This window comes from Xenopus laevis, chromosome 5S (genome assembly GCF_017654675.1).
Source record: "Xenopus laevis strain J_2021 chromosome 5S, Xenopus_laevis_v10.1, whole genome shotgun sequence".
NCBI classification, from domain to species: domain Eukaryota; kingdom Metazoa; phylum Chordata; class Amphibia; order Anura; family Pipidae; genus Xenopus; species Xenopus laevis.
The window spans coordinates 74099011-74118768 of NC_054380.1; the positions used below are offsets into that span (position 1 = coordinate 74099011).

Below are 19758 nucleotides of genomic sequence, written 5' to 3' on the forward strand. Positions count from 1 at the left end.
AGGAAAAACAGTACCTGAACATGAGTAATTTGTGTCCTAAAATGAACTTTCGATTTGATATGTGCATCTGCAGCTGTGTGTACAGAAAATAACCTCACATTGCTGTCTTTATGTATTATCTACAAAATAGTTGTCTATCTATGATTTTTCCATTCCTGCCCCATCTGTTCTTTAATGCAACCTATTGAGCTTACTTTACCATTGCTTACTGCCCCATTTCTTTCCACTGCTTACCAGATTCATTCCTACTTGGTGTTGTATATGTCAAAACTTTGCAATCTATTTTCCTGTTCCTATATTGCAGTTATCGGTTAGGCTGACCTCACCTCTTTCATCCAAATAAATCAACAGAAAATGAAAGATAACACATAACTGGGTAGATGGAAATGGTGTGATGCAGCGTACATAATATTAAAAAGGATGTAAAGCTAATGTCAGAACATGAACTACTTAAAAACACAAGCCACACACAAGGTAACCACTCTTCCTGCTATCTCATTGTCGTTGCAGGTCCCTTCATCATAAACTGGCTTGGAGGTGATAAAAAAAGAGGCAAATAAAATATGGACTCAAAAAGGGTAAATAAAGAAGAATCAAGTACATTTTATGCATATCCTCTTCTTAAAAAGCAAATATACCACCCTCAGGCAGCCAAGCTTATGCAGAAACAGTGCATAAACACTGTCTAGACTTCCAATAATAAAAATGCAGTAAAACCCCAATTTTAAACCAATTTTTGTTTCACCAGTACTATGTTTTTTTAAAGGGTTTAATTGCAAATTGGGTGTAACTTTTATATAGACATACCTGATTCCACATATTGGAAGCAAACCATGATAGTTTGCCTGAGAAATAACACAAGGAGAAATTTTACATATATTAGACTACCTCATCTTACATTCTACTAAGCATGCCCCAAATATACCCTGATTGGATTCACTGTGAATACCAGAAGCTTATAAGAAAATTCAAAGCAAAGCAACTTTGGCTATTCTAGCAATGCATTATCTGGAATTGTAAAATCCCTGAAGCTGGAAGGTGGGAAATCTAAGGGACTGTAATAAAAGGTGTAAAGACACTTTAGATTCCAGGCCTTAGAAAAAACCCTCAGATAAAGGACTCTATTCATGCAAATTATCAAAAGGGTTAAGGTCCCCATAGACGCAAAGATTTCTCTTGCCGAACGACAGATTTTAGCGAAGTCCGAACAATCCTTCGAAATTATCGTGCATTTAGTGGGATTCGAACGATCGAACGACTTACAATTTTTTGGCCGACATCTGTCAGGCAATTGATCGGCCAGGTTAAAAAATCTTTGTTGGTCCCAGTGCAATCTATCTATGTTTGCAGGGCCAACCAGGCAGCTACCCTTTGTTTTCCTGGCAAATTGGTCTTTTTAGTTGATGGGCAATTTGTACGATCGTACAATCGTTCCGAGATAATCGGGGTCTCACAATGACGATCGGATCTTTTAAAAATCTATGGCTAGCTTAAGTAATTTTGATTTACAGGCACTTATAATAAAGCACTCAGGCCTATATGTAGCAGCTATAAAGTTCTATAATGCATGACAGTTATTTTACCGAAGCAAAGGAAGTGCAGAGTTGTAATCTTCCGTTTCCCAGACTTTCTTTTCTAGACAAGCACAGTAAATTTCTCTGATCTGGAAGATAAACGAAATGCGCTCATAACAATGAAGCAGTTCTTCTATCAATTCAACCATAAGTGGGACACAATAAAGCAATGTCAACAATGGAAGGACCTTAAAATAGTCAGGAGAACATCTGCTGCAATTCTTAACTATGAAATAGAGGGGAGCTAGTCCACAAGGATAACATCAGTATCTGTGACATTTTAGTACTTTATTATCAAATAATGTAATACAGACAATGTTTTGTTGAGATTTCAGACTGTCTGGGGTTTATGCAAAATATCCCAATCTACTAAGATTTTTATTTTAATACTAGCACTCTCTGGTGGCTATGATCTTGTCACTACAACTGCTGCAGAATATATCAATTGCAAACGGTATAGTGCTGCATCTTCAGGGATCTTGATTATACCGAATGTGTTACAAATGTACGACAAATGATGTATTAAACTTTTGCTCACCTGCTTTCCCAGTGGATATTTTGGAAGAATACATGTAAAATGATGGAGGCATCTCAGAATTGGTGTAAAATTCTCATGATAGGAATTCAGTCTTTCAAGGAATTCTTGTGTCATTTCCTGAGAATCAGAGAGAGAATAGATAATTTCAGCAGAGGAAGGTGTATTTCGTACAGTTATCCCAAACTCGCAGTTAACATTTCAAAATGAAAACATGTATTTTTTATTAATAAGGAAAATTCTGTGTAAAAGAAAAGTATCCACTGTAACAGTATGATCAGTCCTACTGACTAATGTTAATATCTTCTGATTTCCTAAACAGATTGTCTTAATTAAGGCTATGGTGAAAAGTCGCTCATGCTGGCTTCTTAATAGACTAACGTGGTAATGGTAATTTGCTCAAACCCTGAATGTGCACTGGTGGGTCAGCCCATTACTGCTTGCAAAGGCTCACTGATAAATTTTAGAGAGAGAATATCCTGACCCAAAGGTAGGGTTAGAAACATTTCCATGTAAATCTATGAATGGGCAAAATCAAGTACTGCTGCCTTTCATCAGTTTGAATTCACTTTGTGTGTTACCTAGAAAAACGACTTTCCTGACGCAAAACTAATTTAATTAGTCTCTGATGTTTGTTTGGATCATATAGAGTGCAGATTTGAGTAATATCAGAAATATGTAGCTTTATAAACCTGGCTTGCTTATTATATGGGTGGTTATGTAGACTACAAAACAGTGCTTCTTAAGGTGGCCATACACGGGCAGATAAAGCTGCCGATATCGGTCGTTTGTAAAAATTTGACAGCTTATCTGTCCGTGTATGGGGGTTTCCAACGGGTCTTCCCGATCGATATCTGGCCACGATATCAATCGGGAAGGTTTGATTTTTAACCGACTGACCTGTCGGAGCCCCTTGGAGTATTGTAATTTGATCGTTCGGCCATACGCCGAACGTTCGAATTACCCCCAATATAGCCATGCCGTTAGTGGCATATTGGGGAAAGATCCACTCGTTTGGCGGTGTCGCCAAACGAGCGGATCTTTGAGTCTATGGCCAGCTTTACATTCTAATTATCAAATCCCGAACATGATACTTCTGTTACTTCTCATAGTTGGGGTACTCATTATGTACGTATATAAAACTCTACAAAATATCTTATTTTGATTATATTTACAGGTGGCCTTCCAGTGATGCTATAAGAGCAATCAACTCTATTAAAGGAATTGTTCAGTGTAAAAATAAAAACTGTGTAAATAGACAGGCTGTGCAAAATAAAAAATGTTTCTAATATAGTTAGTTAGCCAAAAATATAATTTATAAAGGTTGGAGTGATTTGATCTATATTATGTCAGTCAGATCACTACTTCCTGCTTTTCAGCTCTCTTGGTTTACACTGACTGGTTACCCTGGCTACCAGGCAGTAACCAATCTGAGACTTGAGGGGGGGCCACATGGGTCATACCTGTTGCTTTTGAATCTGAGCTGAATGCTGAGGATCAATTACAAACTCACTGAACAGAAATGTACCATGTGGCCCCCCTTCAAGTCGCTGACTGACTCAGAGTTATAGAGCTGAAAAGCAGGAAGTTGGATTCTGGCTGTTTTATTAGACATCTGTTCACTCCAGCCTTTATACATTACATTTTTGGCTAACTAACTATATTAGAAACATTTTTTATTTCGCACAGCCTATGCATTTATCCAGTTTTTCTTTTCACACTGAACTATTCCTTTAAACAAATGGAGTTTAGTAACAAGCTGCAGTTAAAGGGGCTGTATACAGTACACCTATAGACACCCTTTTTTAAACATGAGCAATATAAATAGAATCTATACTGAAAATACATTTGGCCTATTCTATTAAATAAAAAAAATAGTAGTTATCTTTATTATGAGTTAGTTAAGCTATAGATACTGAGCTCTGTATAAACAGCCCTTTCCATTTACCCTCTGACTGTTTTCTCTTATAAGCAGAAGTCTTTTATGTAGGTGCATTATTTGTAAAGTAATCTAATTATCTAACCAAACAGAGTAGCGTCAATTTCCCTGGTGACCTTGTTTAGCTCAAGGGAGCTCAGTTCTACAAGCCTCCTTTTGCATTCTGCACAACTACACAACTGTTTATTGGGCAGGTCAGGTGCATGGCCTAAAACATTCCATATGTCCATTTGGAAATGGCGAGTTAAGAGAAAGCAATACACATATATATATATATTTTTTTAAATTTTATTCAAAAGGCTCATATTTTCAAAAATTGAACTTAGAATACAGAACTGCTGAGAATCCTTAGGAATTCCTATCAAAACTTTCCTGACATTCAGGAACATTTCTTGACAGTCATTAAACTTTAAGTAGTTATTAAAGGACATGTCAACCCAAATAAATATTTTTTGCCTATTAAAGGAAACACAATTATAGCAACTTTCCAATATGAATTTATTAAAATTTGTTAGCGCGTCAAATGTTATTTGTAAATGTAATTGCTATTGGAAGCAGAATTTGCTTAACTCCTGCTTTCAATAGCTATATATATATATATATATATATATATATATATATATATATATATATATATATATATATATATATATATATATACAAAATGTAATTTTTTGGGTTGACATGTCCTTTAAACAAGAAACCTACTTTATAACTATTCGTCAGAATGTGTTTGAGCAGGGTCCTAATTTTTTTCAGACATAAATAAACCCTAAAGTTGTAAACACTAGAGGGCAACATTTGGGAAGCAGAAATGTTAGTAACAAGAAACACTGATGAAGATGCCAGCTACCTACCCCTTGCAGTCGGTGGTAGGCATTGCTAGTTTCTCTGTGATAATTACACAATTTTTGGGCATTGACTACTGCTACTATGTATATCATGTACAATTGTCAAGTGTAAAGGTAGCTAGCAGATATAATATGCTTCACTGGCAGATATGATCTGCCGGATTAACTTAATCCAGCAGTTTATTGGGCAGTGTACAGGGGCCTCAGACAGGCTTCTCTGATCGATATCTGGCCAAAATTTAGCCAGATGTCGATTGGGCAGGTTTAAAAATCCCGTCAGATCGAGGACCACATTGGTTTGTTGATGCTGTTCTTGATCCTACCACCCCTATTCTCCTCCTTGTGATCCAATCATTGGGCTCTAGGGCCCATGATCAGATCAGCCCGATATTGGCCACCTCAAGGTGGGCATATCGGGGAGAGATCCACTTGTTTGGCGACCTCGCCAAAAGAGCGGATCCCTGTATGTATGGCCAGCTTTTTATTTGTGATTCATATTTGTAAACAGAGTAAAATGTGTGAGATTTATTATCTATTGACATTCTAATAAAAGTGATGTAAGTATGTAGAGCCATTTTTGTTTTCCTAAATATGTGCTTCTGCTACGATTTCAAAGACTTGAAGAGCAGATTATGGCTCAGTTATAAATCCCGCCGTACCCTTTCTCAACGTAAGCCTTGAAGCCCACTAAGTAACATAAATCCAGCTCAAAAAACATCCTTTTTGCAAAGATAACCAGCAATGCAACTTACGCTTTTTTGTAGGCTATCACCACTTCATGGCAAGGCATTATTTTGTTGAACATCCATATGGATGATAGCTATAGAGAGCCTATATCTATAGTGTGCCTATACCAAGTTTTTGGTGGCGTGGGAAGACATAAAACAGGTTCCAGAAGAGGTTCTTCCTAGCACCACATAATTTAGGGGCAGATTTACTAAGGTTCGTATGGTAAATCCAAATGTTCAAAAAAAAATTTTGGTCAAAACTCACAATGTAAAACCACCAACTCGAATTTGAATACAAATGTGAGATTTATCACACCTCGACCCTGGAAATAGTTCTAATTTCATACTTCGCCACCTAAAACCTGCCAATGTAGAAGTCAATGGCAGAGGTCCGGTAAACCATTTGAAGATGTTAACAGCATTCCTAACATTCAAGGTTTTTTTTCGGAGGAAAACTTGATTCGAATTGGCGTGGGATTTTGGGGTCATGCCTATTCAATCGAATGTTAGACATTTGAGGTTTTTTTTTTTTTTATTGATATGTAAAAGTTACACAATGGTTGAGCATTACAAACTTTTAATAGAAAGCATGTATAAACCTTAGCCTGAGAGAACACAAAAAGAGCAGTTATCCTAAAAGCAAGGGGGAATCTGTGTAATTTATCCCTATAACTAGAGATGCCTGAAATATGTCAAATGGCAACCTGCTGTACCCCCTTAGTGATGAGCCAAGAAAAAAGAGCAAAAATTGGGAAAAATCAATAGGCTGCCAATTACTCTAAAAGAAAAGGACAAGCAGGGTGAGGAATAGCCCCTTGGAAGCCTAGAAAAGCATTTGTGAGATTAGAAAACCAGCCGGCAGCTACAAAGCAGAGAAAGCTGTTCCAACTGAAAACGATGGGGGAAAAAAATCCATACTTTCTGATATGTGCTGAAAGCCTGAAACATGCAATTAGTAATTTTCTCTTTTGTGAGTAGAGCCAAAGCTGTGAAGATTTTCAGAAAAAAAAAATCTATTAATAAGCAGCAATTTGTCTTTTCATCAGATGTATTCTCTGCTCTCATTGCATCTGAACTTTCAATTGTGCAACAAAAAGACAAGTGACTGCATTAACTATCTGCGATCCAGAGGTGAGCTCATACTAAGCATAGTAATGGTGCTATCAAAAAACATTTTCAAACTGCACTGTTATACACTAAATGGCAGTGTGTTGGGAGTTTCCTTAAATGAGAAGGATCTAGGGGTCTTTGTAGATAACACATTGTCTAATTCTGGGCAGGGTCATTCTGTGGCTACTAAAGCAAATACAGTTCTGTCTTGCATAAAACAGGGCATTAACTCAAGGGATGAAAACATAATTATGCGTCTTTATAGGTCCCTGGTGAGGCCTCATCTGGAGTATGCAGTGCAGTTTTGGACTCCAGTCCTTAAGAGGGATATAAATGAGCTGGAGAGAGTGCAGAGACGTGCAACTAAATTGGTTAGAGGGACGGAAGACAAATTATGAGGGTAGACTGTCAAGGTTGGGGTTGTTTTCTCTGGAAAAAAGGCGCTTGCGAGGGGACATGATTACACTTTACAAGTACATTAGAGGACATTATAGACAAATGGCAGGGGACCTTTTTACCCATAAAGAGGATCACCGTACCGGAGGCCACCCCTTTAGACTAGAAGAAAAGAACTTTCATTTGAAGCAACGTAGGGGGTTCTTCACAGTGAGGACAGTGAGGTTGTGGAATGCACTGCCGGGTGATGTTGTGATGGCTGATTCAGTTAATGCCTTTAAGAATGGCTTGGATGATTTTTTGGACAGACATAATATCAAAGGCTATTGTGATACTAAGCTCTATAGTTAGTATAGGTATGGGTATATAGAATTTAATTAAAAGTAGGGAGGGGTGTGTGTATGGATGCTGGGTTTTCATTTGGAGGGGTTGAACTTGATGGACTTTGTCTTTTTTCAACCCAATTTAACTATGTTACTATGTAACGGGGACCAACATGAGCAAGAAAGTCCAGGTAATGCAATCCTATGAGAAAATGTAACTCCATAAGTTACAGAGTACTGTAGCTGATATGTTTCATCATTTGTAGAACTTAATCCCCCAAAATGTCATTGTCAGCTAAATTGACAGAAAGCTGCTAGAAGTTACAGTAGTATAGATTATTAACAGCTGCAGTGCCTTTCCTTTAACAGACATAGGCATCTACTGGTAAATGCAGCTCTGAAGAGGACATTACAATGTTTTACTCCCTTTAGTTTTGAATGTTTTCTAATACTGAAGTTTTAACTTTTTTACTTTCTCATGTCTCTCTGGAGCAGCTCTTTGAGTGGGGGTCATTTCAAATCAAAACATGCATACCTTTTGCAAAAGGTAATTAAACAACTTAGCTGTCAATCATATATTACCTGCCTCACCTCTATGCCTCAGGTGTAGAGGAGGGACAGGCAATTACCTTCACTTTCACTTTCTAGATCACTGCACTCCTCACATTCTTCCTCCCCTCTCACTAAGTATGTAGCCAGTGCATGGGCTTGTTCGTCAAGTCCCCTATACTGGCACATAAACAAGATTTTGCGATGATGCAAAGCTTGCTTTTATAACTGTGAAAAAAATGGCTGTCAAAAAATGGCAGCTGCTGGAAGGAAACAAGTTTAAGTAAAGTTTATTTTGCTTGACAAACACAATAGAAATGAATTTGGAATTATTTCTCCATTGACAGGTTCCCTTTATAGGCAGCAATTATTACTCAGTCAAAAGTTAACATTTTACATTCCAGATGTCTAAGACATTTACCAAGTTATGTAGCCAACTATAACAATTCTGCCTGAGGATTACTGAGCTACTAGATGGAAACACCAGAGAGAGCAACATTAAAGGAACAGTTCAGTGTAAAAATAAAAACTGGGTAAAAAGATAGGCTGTGCAAAATAAAAAATGTTTCTAATATAGTTAGTTGGCCAAAAATGTAATGTATAAAGGCTGGAGTGACTGTATGACTAATATAATAGCCAGAATCCAACTTCCTGCTTTTCAGCTTTTCAGTGACTTGAAGGAGGGGGCACATGGGACATAACTGTTCAGTGAGTTTGCAATTGATCCTCAACATTCATCTAAGATGTGGCCCCCTCAAGTCACTGATTGTTTACTGCCTGGTCACCAGGGTAACCAGTCAGTGGAAACCAAGAGAGTTGCAAAACAGTAATGTTCTGTTCTGTTAGACATCCAGTCACTCCATCCTTTATACATTACATTTTTGGCTAACTAACTATATTAGAAACATTTTTTATTTTGCACAGCCTATATATTTACCCACTTTTTATTTTATTCTGAACAATTAAAGTAATACTTTAAAGTAAAATAAGAAAAAATATTATTTCTGGTGTATTACTGGAAAACAACTCAACTTAAAAAAGTTTAGACGGTAACCATCCTTTAATGTAATGTTAACTTGTTCTTTTCGCAAAATTACATGATTAGTACTGTACCTTTAAAAATCGGTCATTGGTCAAAAGGTTGACTTGATTCTCTGGTGTCTGACTTTCCACATAACTAGAAAAAAACCAAAGAAATAAAGGTTCAAACAGCAGAGTAAAATAGGGTTGCCAACTGTGGTCTTCCAGCAATTCAAATAATTGGCACTGAGGCTGGTTAAGGATGGTGGCAACTGTAATTGGCATGGAAGTCACGGTTGCACACTCAATTTTAGTTAGGGTTAATGTCATACAATTATTCTTCAGCAGTGGGAAACTCAGATTTTACCCTAGGCGTGTAGTAAAAAACATAAATGGAATTGTCCTGCAGGCAAAATGGTAAAAAAGCTGGCAGCACCTTTGCAGGCTACACCCATTTAATAAATGTGCACACAGCATTCTAATATTCTAATTGACCCCTCAATTACTAATGGAGAGTGGAAATATGTTAATATCAGCCATTAAGTGTAGTTAATGGCTATTTATAGCAAGAGTAACAGCATAAAATTAAGTGTTTTCACGTCATTCAAATATAATGTACTGTTACCGTGCACTCGTGTTTGCTTTAGAAACACTACCATAGTATTTATAAACAGGTTGCTGTGTAGTCATGGGACCAGTCATTCCATATGAAAAAAGAGAAAATGCACTGTATCCACAGCAGATGTCAGATACGATCTGTAGACTATAATGGGTTTTGATTTTACATGTGAAGATAAACAGAGGTCGAATGCAATTCATGGTTCTCTACAGCACTACAAACTGAAAACCTTTCTCATATATAAAAAAAATATGTATTGCCAAGAAATGGTTTATTTGTAAGTTCTGGTTCAACAAATAAAAACTTTCAATGCAAAAAAATTTAAACTTATTGGTCCTACTGGTCCTTTAAATTGTTTTTGTTTTTCTAATGAGCTGCGCAATGAGGATTCTCTTTTTGCACAACACACTACCTTTCAAACACATTCACATTTCGTCATGTTTACAGCCTTACTAAACCAAGGAAAATCTCTCTGGCTGTGTCCTATCAAATGAAGTTTATTCTCAGTCCCTTTTACATTTTTATTTTTACAGGGTTTCAATGAAAGTGAAACAGCGGCTTATTTTTGTGAATTTGAGATACAATTTCTGTGTATCTAGGGCTGTGACATAAACCATTCCCAAATCAGTTGCACTTCTTGCAGAAGTCATTCAAAAGCACATAAAAACAGTATTTTGACAGAACTTTCCAAATACAAATGTAATGCTATCGAAAGATCACATACCTCATAAAAGAGGATAAATGTCGAATGTTTTCACACTGTGCATGTGATAAGTTCTTTATTCTCTTCCTGGATTCTGAAAGGCTGCAGCACAGAACACTGAGGGGTTGAGTGTAAAAATGTTCTACCACAGACAGCTGTAGGAACAGATGGAAAACTGTTTCAAATCAAACCCAAGACAAATTCATTGAATTTATTCGGAAAAGTATTTGAATTCTGATCTCACATGAACTCTTTGCCATAAATCATACCTCTGTATTTGTGCTTTTACATTTTCACTGTAAATACACATATATCATTTTACATGACAAATAAAACTTATGCTTGAGTTATTGGGCTCTTGTGCTATGCAATTGCACAGATCACAGACAAAAGCATAATAAAATATAAAAAAGAAAAATAAACAAGCAGCAATAAGTATTTCAGCATAGCTATAATACATGAGCCTTAAAGGTAATTGGATTTCACAGTGAGAAGCTGAGAATAAATGGTGTACTCAAAAATGATATGGACCCAGAACATCATTAGATTAGAACAGGGCAGCTATATGAAGCATAGCATTAGATGTGGGTAATTGAAAACAGAAATGATCAAAAGTGCCCATAGGGACTGAACAACTTCTGGTATAGTCACAGTTATAAACAAGGATAGAGAAGGCTTAGAGATATTTATCAAAGGGAGAAAATAGAGCTTGCCACAGTTCACAGGAGAGAAGATTCACAGCATTCTGTTGTGTGGGATTTTTAGGATCATATTTATGAAAGGTTAAACTCTCTTTTACCCTATGATAGATATGCCCCTTAAAAATGAGTTTGACCATTGACTTACAGGCGTTATTATCAAAATCAGAATTTTTTTCATTTTTTAAAATAAAAAAAAGTCTGACCAAACTAGAATCCACGATATACCCTTACTTATCATTAAAAAAGACACAAAACTCTCTTTTACCCTATGATACATATGCCCCTTAAAAATGAGTTTGACCATTGACTTACGGGCATTATTATCAAAATCAGAATTTTTTTCATTTTTTAAAATAAAAAAAGTCTGACTAAACTAGAATCCACGATTTACCCTTACTTATCATTAAAAAAGACACGAAAAAATTGGATTGATAAAAAACGCAATTTTTTTGGATTGTCGCATGAAAACTGCAACTTTTTCAGGTTATCGCGCAAAAATCTGAATTTTTTGGATTCGATGCCTGAAAAGTCCAAATTTTTGGCGGAAAACCTGAAATGTGGATTATGGTATGAAACCCAGCGCAGACAATAATATCTTCATATTACAAATAGGACGTCTGCCTTTGACTTCTACAGGTTGAACATGGAGTATTTTCAGATTCTGACTTTTGCAGCCCTGGGGTATAACAAATCTTCGAGTTTTTCTTTCCACTAAAAATTCGGATTTTATAGTAAAAAAAACTTGAATTTGGACCTTAAAGTATCCCCTTACATGTGTTTTTGTTGATTAGCTGAAAGAGGTACACAGTACATGTGTTCTGTGGCAACTACTAAAATCTTTTGTGCTTTACTATCATTTTGCTTCACAGTGTGCGATGGCTAGTACTATGTTTTTTTCTTCTGTGGCTTTTTATATAAACCAAAGCACTACTAAGTATTCTGAGCCTCTTAGAGTTGGGTGTTTGTTGTAACACAAATGTTTTCCAGTAACCAACAGCAACCAATCAGATCTGATTTCATCATGTTTACTAAACTGAAGAAGTAAAACTCAACTGCTGACTGAATAGTATGAATAGTATGGATTATTAGACGTTACTCTGTTACTAGTTATCTCATAACAGAACAAGCACATGGGACATCTGAAGTTCCCTTCCTACAGGCATTAATGTAAACCAGCAGTGGGAAAACATATCCATCACATAGCAGACCTAATTTGCTTCACCAGGCAACCTTGGCCTACTGTGGGAAGCATAGGTTAAGCGTAACCATCTTCATTTTAACAAGTTTCTGTACAAAACTCTTCCAATATGTCTTGCTGTATATTTTTGGACAGATATTAGTAATGCTGAAAAGAACCAAAGTTAATGCATTATAGGCAGATGCCAGTATTAAGAAGGCAAGTTTAACATAGCAATGATTATATGTTTTACCTGAAGTCCTTTAATGAAGTTTTGCACAGAGAAATCATGGTACAAAAAGATGGTGATGAGAACCTGCATCACTCTGCCACTCAGTTTAATGGGGAAGTGGTTGGTAAGGAGTAACTGGGAAAGAAACAGCAAGTGTAGTGGATGTAAAAAGTACAAAGAAAGATGGGATATGGGAAATTAAAGAAGGAATCAAGCAAACAATGTAAAGAAGAGAACATATGGGATTAGGAAGAACACAAGAAATAGTAGCAGATAGTGGAAGACAAAGAATGAGAAGGAAAAAATGAAGAGTGGAAGACAAAAAAAAGATACTTAGCATTTTTTGAAAGTGCAAAAATTATATATCATGAGAACAGGTTTTCTGATTTTCTTTTGCAAAATGAATATTTTTTCTGGACTTTCTTTTCCAAAATACCTATTATGAAATGTTTACTATGATAAAAATTACAGAGAAAAAGGAAACAATTTAAAAAGAAATTTAAGAGCTTCCTGTCATTGAGAGCTTTCTGGATATCAAGTTTCCAAATAAATTATCTCTTATACAACTGTAACGTTTTTAATCATAGTCTCCATCTAATGCAAGGGGGTGGCCTGAAATCTGTAATGCTCCAACTGTTGTAAAGCTCTAAAACTATGGCACATAGGCTGGATTATCTGCTTTACCTCACCTGTGTTTTGTAATGTGAAAATATGCATTTAGGTGTAAAATCTTCTCATTGTAGCTATACATGTAGACATCATACCTGTCAGTGGTGCTACACTAAGGAGCAGGTGGGAATGGAACCGTTTATTTAGATAAAAAAAATCTGATCATCTGCAATGTGTGCCCATAATAAAGTGTTTTTGCCTTGCTCAGTCATACACTTTTTTCGTTTTCCTTATTTTTAATAGTTTTTTTTAATAGAGTGAATTACCTGATCGACAACTGTAGCCAAGTGCTCAGTGCAAGACATAGACTGGAAAAGTTCTATGCAGAGCCGAGAGGAAACGGAATGAGATAGAAGTCTATGGATTATCATGGGAGACGTGGCAATTCCAAAGACAAGAACTAATGGCAAATCCTGTACATAACCACTGTGGGGAAAAAACAGTCAGGAGTGGTATAAGCAAAAGAAACATGGTGTATTATGACTTTGAATGTAACTTAAAATAATACAGTATTTTATATATTGCATTGAATATATTAAGGAAGCTTTTAGTTATATGTGTGAGTATTCCATTACAGATTAAAAAGAGACTGTGCCAAAGTATCTTTTTTGGGGTCTGTAGCGTCAAAATATCATTTTGCAGCAATGCCGAAGGGTCTCCAACATCCCACGTTAAAAATGTATATTGCTAGAAATAGGTTGTAAAGATGCAAAGCCTCAATTAATACAGACACTGTCTGTAGTGTGATCATTTTGACTAACAAATTATATATTTCTCCTAATGCATGCACACTCACCATGATCTGACTGGGGTGAATGCAAATACTGGCCCAGTTCATCTGTCTCTATACAGTTGCATAAAAACCTACATGGAAATTATTTTCTATCCACCAGTTGGACCCAGTACCTCCCTCTAAACAAAGTTTATGCTGTCAAAGGACATATACACCCACAAAAAAACGTATTCACTAAACAACCTCTTTGAAATCTTTAAATACCAGCCACTCTGGTTGTTAAAAGATAAGTAAGGCTTATAGTAAAGTAAGGCTGCAGCATCCACGTAATCACTCCTCCTTCTCTAAACCACTTAGCTCACTCCCATGGGAATTTACTTTGGCTGTTGGCTACTGGGCATGCTCAGTTCTTCTTAGCTCAGATGGCTAAACATGGCCTCCAGTCTAGCAGCAAATGAAGAGATTACATTGCTGGTTTCCAAAGAAACTCTGCTAGCCGTTGACTTCTCTTTTTTCCAAACCTCCTCCCTTGAGCTCAGCGCCCAGCGCCGCACCAACGATGCGTCATAGGCACGTGCCTCTTCTGCCTACTCCAAGTTCCAGCCCTGCTTAACAATTTATCAGGTTAATGATCACTTGTCTAAAGAAAACTTTTAACCAGCAGCAAATAGATTTTACCCTGGAATTTTATATACAACAAGTTCATTCCAAATATCAGAAATCACAGAAATAAAATGAAGATGTTTTTTCATAAAGGAAGCAGGTGCCATTGTATAAGCCATGCAAGTGATGCATCAGTCATTATTGTTACAGAATACTGCACTGAAAAAAAAACACACAACTTAATTTGGACGACATGCCTTGTCAGATGAGGAAAAAAATATATGTGACCTTGTCATATCTGGCAATAAAACTCAATGAAAAGATAACTTACCTACTAATGACAATAAATTCTTGTAGAACACTGGCTGTGAAACTCTCCAAGTCTTTAAAAATAACAACAACAGGAGGTGACTCCCAATGAGTAGAGGTTAATGACCTCTTCTTCTTTGGAGAGGCAGATTTCTTTAGTAGGTTGTGAATTACATAAAAGAGCAGTAAATATAACATGGAAGAAAAGAGTTAACATTTCATTAATACATGTATTTTGGCTACTCTGCCATAACTAACACAATTGTGCTTAATATATTAAAAAAAACAAGAAAAAAACACACACATACAAAGGAAAAGTTGGGCACGTGCAGTTCTTCGGTCACCTGAACCAGCTTGACATCTAAACTGCCCTTTATTTTTGTAATGCCAGTTTGTCTTCCAAGCTTGCTGTAAGATATCACCCCCACTAGTACAGGAAAGCTAATTTCCACAATATTTTGAACAAAATAATACAAGTATTGCATGTCTATGGTGATAATAAGGGAGAATACAAATAACCCCCATCTAAGGGGCAACAGATAACAAAAGTAAGCCATTAAGCTAAATGAGTTTGCTTTTTGAGTCCAAATTTAAGTAACCGAGAAATATCAAATATTTTGGGCAGACATGCCCGAGGCTTCATAAGGCTTCATTTACCTTAGTGGCCCTTTTATACCAGTCAGACAAGGAGGCCAAAGTGCAGTTCATTTTCCTCTGTGATATGGTCACTTGCTCTTCTTCTTCCTCAAGATCAATATCTACAGTGTTTCCCATAAGCTGTGTTAGGAGTTTCTGAAGTAGTTGCTTAATCCCTGAATAAACCAAAAATGGCAGAGGTAAAGCAGACAAATACAGTCTGTAGTCATAGCAGTTTCAGACTCATTGACAGTCCATGCCCTAACCAATATACCAATGCTACTGTATAATAAATGGGGGAAATGCTTATGGTCCTTTAGTTAACAGTTTCTTACTGTGAGCATTGCTCAAGCATTAATGGTAGCTAACTACATTGCACATTGGTCTGAGATATATCACTGTGGTTGTGTACACTGCCCTGGATGCACATGACCATATACTCTCAACAATACCAAAAAAAGACAAGAAAATGCAGACCAAAGGGAGAGTCTGCACTGGCTCTCTTCTGCCTATGTTATACCATACCAACCAAAGATTTTAAAAACATCCTTAAGTAGAAAGGGATGCTCTACCAATATTAGTACAACTCTACTTTCCAGTTATAACAGATAACATTTTGGATGTGAAAGATCATGAAAGCAAATGTCTCTAATGATTTGTCCCACATATAAAATGCAGTAGCACTATCACGGATGGTTTTATTAATTATTATCCATCTAAATGCATAGCTTCCTCATTAATCACATAACTGTAAAGCACAGACAAAGTTGAAGAGAACTGAAAAACGTTTTATACGTTCAGCAAGACCCTAAATTATGGTTCTCATTGCAAACTGAAAGTTATTTAGTTCTAAGATTTTTATTGTAAAATATAGAACTGTGAATGTAGTGATGAACAGAGTATGGAAGAAAATCCCAGCGCTCTTACAACAAAAGTATATAGTGTAGTATTTAGAGCTTCAATTATATACCATATATGTGTGAGAGATAGGAAAAACAGTTGCATGAGAACGATTCCCAGTTGTCCCATGGGACAAATTTTAGATCAATAGGCTGCAGTCAAAAAACATCATGCTTATTCAGATGGGTACTCACAGGCCCCGCACTTTGGTATTACCGTATCAGAATCTCTCTTTTTGCCCAAAATAATCTACTGATCTCTTCTATGAGAAAGTCACTTAAAAATATATAAACGGGGGTGCGCACAATTGTCTTTATTATAAAGCTTAAAACAATAAGTCCTTGTCAAAACTGGCACATAGTAAATCAACAATCAATCCTTGTCAATACTGGCACTTAATAAATCACTCGAGTCCACTGGTTTGGATCCTCTAGTGGTAAGGGTAAAGATTAAATGCCTTACTGCTAGGTGATCCAAACCTGTGGGCTTGAGTGATTTACGGAGAACCAATATTGACAGGGATTGTTTGTAAGTGCAATACTTTTTTAAGCTGTATAATAAAGAAGTGTTTTACACTATTGGGCACTAAATAGTCTAACATTTTTAGTGACTTTCTCCTAGAAGAGATTAGCAGAGTATTTCAGGCAGAAAAAGAATCTGAAATGCTAATACCCAAATAAATAGCTTAATTGATTTTGTTTGCAGTCTACTTGATTTAAAAATGTAACTCTTGCAGTCCCATGGGACAACTGAGATTTGTTTTTTGTGCACCTGTTTTTCCCAACTCTCATACATATATGGTGTATATTTGAAGCACATAATTGTACACTAGATGCTACTGTTGCTTTCTTGAAACAATACAGAGCAGAGATAATGATTAGAGTAGCCCCAATTGGATTTGGTTAATTCTATGCTTTAGAACATAGACTATACATACCTGTGCATTCCTTGGATTGCAGAAGCACTACGAAAGGTGTGATAGTTTCATGAAGAATGTCTGATAAACTATTAAATGTAAGATCATGGTCTGTAACATTTACTCCTAGAAAAAAGCCATGAAGAATGGTCAAATCAAAGTTAAAACTAAAAAAGTTCACCAATTAAGAACATCCTTTAAAAAATCCCATTTGAATCTAGTGGCAGATCATAAACAAAAATACAATGCAAACTATATAAATTACCTAAATTGAGGCAAGAGTAAAATATTGATACATTCACCTCTTTATATTTTTATTAAACAAATACAAAAGAACATGAAAAATCTATAGTATGGTGGCCCTTTAATAGTGCAATGTAATCATGATCAATAGCAAAAAAAAAAAAAAATTCATACGGAACTTTTCAGTTCACCCAACTGAAAAGAAATTCAATACAGAATACTAAAATGACACCTAGTAGGTGCAAGAAAAAAGTAATAACGAAGTTGACATTGAATGACACAAATGTTGTTATATTTTCAAACATACCGAGAACAAGTGCGGCTGTTGGAATCTCGCTCGCTCTCATCCTGCAGCTCCAATCGTCTTTCTTATTGTGAAAATCGGCATGAGATTTTCTTAAAAAGCCTATCAGGTTCTCAAAAAGCCTTTTGTTCATTTCCTCTTGAAGTTGCTAAAAGGGGGATGAGAAGCAAGTTGAATATTCAAAGAGTGACTGACAAGCATTATCCAAAAGAAAAAAATGACAATACACCATGTGATTTCAGTACAAAGGGATACTTTCTATAAATTGTGGTACATTCAACCTACTAATCATTTTATGAAAATTTTATGAAGCCATGCACAGTAAAAGTTTTTGCTACCAGAATGGAAAAAAAAGTTGATTACTAAAAGACTAAAGATGAATTAAACTAATTTTACAATGACAATAACATAAGCAGACCATCAGATTTCTGGATAACTGTATGCAAACATACACAAAAATGGTCAACATACAAAATTGTTACTGGCTACAGTCCCTTTTTATGTACAGGTAAAAGATCCGTTATCCAGAATCCTATTATCCAGAAAGATCCAAATAATGCAAAGGTGGTCTCCCATAGATTCCATTATAATGAATTAATTAAAGTTTTAAAAAAGTACCGTGTACTTGATCCCAACTAAGACATAATTAATCCTTACAGGATACAAAACAATCCCATTGGGTTTAATTAATGTTTAAATGATTATTTAGTAGACTTAAGGTTTAGAGATCCAAATTACAGAAAGATTCCTTACCCAGAAAGCCCCAGGTCCCGAGCATTCTGGATAATAGATCCCATACCTGTATGAACAGTGATCATTGTTTTATGAGCCAAAATGACATTACATTGGATAAATCTGAACAGTCATGGGCAATTTTTAAAGCACTTATCTGTGTTGACATGAGTACAGTTCAATTTTATAAACGGAGATCAATTAATTTGTACGTTGCTGTGCAGAGGGCATAAAAACACATTGCATGACAACACATAGGAAACACTCACTGAACACAACCTTGATACTGAGTTTAATTAACATTAGAGTTTGTTATGTTTCTGAAAAAAAACCTCCATGCATTTGCTTGCACCATACTGGCAAGGGTGCCTTACCTGGAAAATAACAGTATAATATTCCAAAGATTCTTGTGAGCCTTGTACTCACAAGAACTGTCTTTACTCACAAGAACTGTATTTCTGATGATTAAGTTTCAATACATTTCTTCCAGACACACTTACAAATATGTATACCTCTTGTCAATCTGTTGTGCCATAGCAGAGCCAATGTCGAAATTGGCAACTGGCAGCTTTCCTTGGTCCTTATGGTATACCGTATATACTCGTGTATAAGCCGACCCGGGTATAAGCCGAGGTATCTAATTTTAACTAGAAAAATTGGGTAAACTTATTGACTCGCGTATAAGCCTAGGCTGAAAAATGATGGACTGGGAGACTTGGCACTCTATTAATAAATACCCCCAGAGCTCACAAAAAGGGTGAGGGGAGAGGGGAAGGGTGGGAGAGAGGGAGGAGGAGGAGGATGAAAGGAAAGCAATGGCAGGACAAAGAACTGAGAGGGAATAGAAGAGGGAGAGAAGAGCAGGAGAACATAATAAAATAAAAGCAATACGGAAAAATAGAACAAAGAAAGTTCTAGTCACTTGTATAATATTGGCTCCATTTTATTGCTGTACTAATTAATAATAATAATAATAATAAAGGGACTGAAGAAAATAACTTTGAACATGGGACACAACAACTCCACACAAGTCAGGGATATTAATATAAGTGGATTTATATAGAATAACTGATGGCCGACGTAGTACCTCAGGCTGCGCTGGTTTCCTTCCTCCTGATGTAACGGAATCTAGTGTGTTTAGGGCCCAAAGATTTTAAACTCTGCTGGGGCAATGGGAGTGATGTTTAAAACTTTTACAGTGAGCGCGCTCCGCTCGCCTTCTCCCTGTCACAGCCGAAGTAATTTGATCCGGCAGC

The 19758-nt window shown here is 36.3% G+C and overlaps 1 protein-coding gene across 4 annotated transcripts in view; it reads right to left on the reverse strand.

Annotated features, from left to right (window-relative positions):
* The window catches only part of orc3.S (origin recognition complex subunit 3 S homeolog), a 56351-nt gene that overhangs the window by 27531 nt on the left and 9062 nt on the right, over positions 1 to 19758 (reverse strand). For 3 of the 4 annotated variants that reach the window (XR_001935840.2, XM_041563892.1, XM_018264226.2), the window contains exons 5-14: positions 17774 to 17918; positions 17245 to 17349; positions 15429 to 15583; positions 14794 to 14924; positions 13393 to 13552; positions 12479 to 12592; positions 10369 to 10502; positions 9119 to 9182; positions 2113 to 2229; positions 1584 to 1663 (exon numbers count right to left, since the gene is read on the reverse strand). Coding sequence is in view for 3 of the 4 variants with exons in the window: in XM_041563892.1 (XP_041419826.1) it covers positions 1584 to 1663; positions 2113 to 2229; positions 9119 to 9182; positions 10369 to 10502; positions 12479 to 12592; positions 13393 to 13552; positions 14794 to 14924; positions 15429 to 15583; positions 17245 to 17349; positions 17774 to 17918 (1205 nt within the window). In the remaining variant the exon portion in view is untranslated. 4 annotated transcript variants of the gene reach the window in all.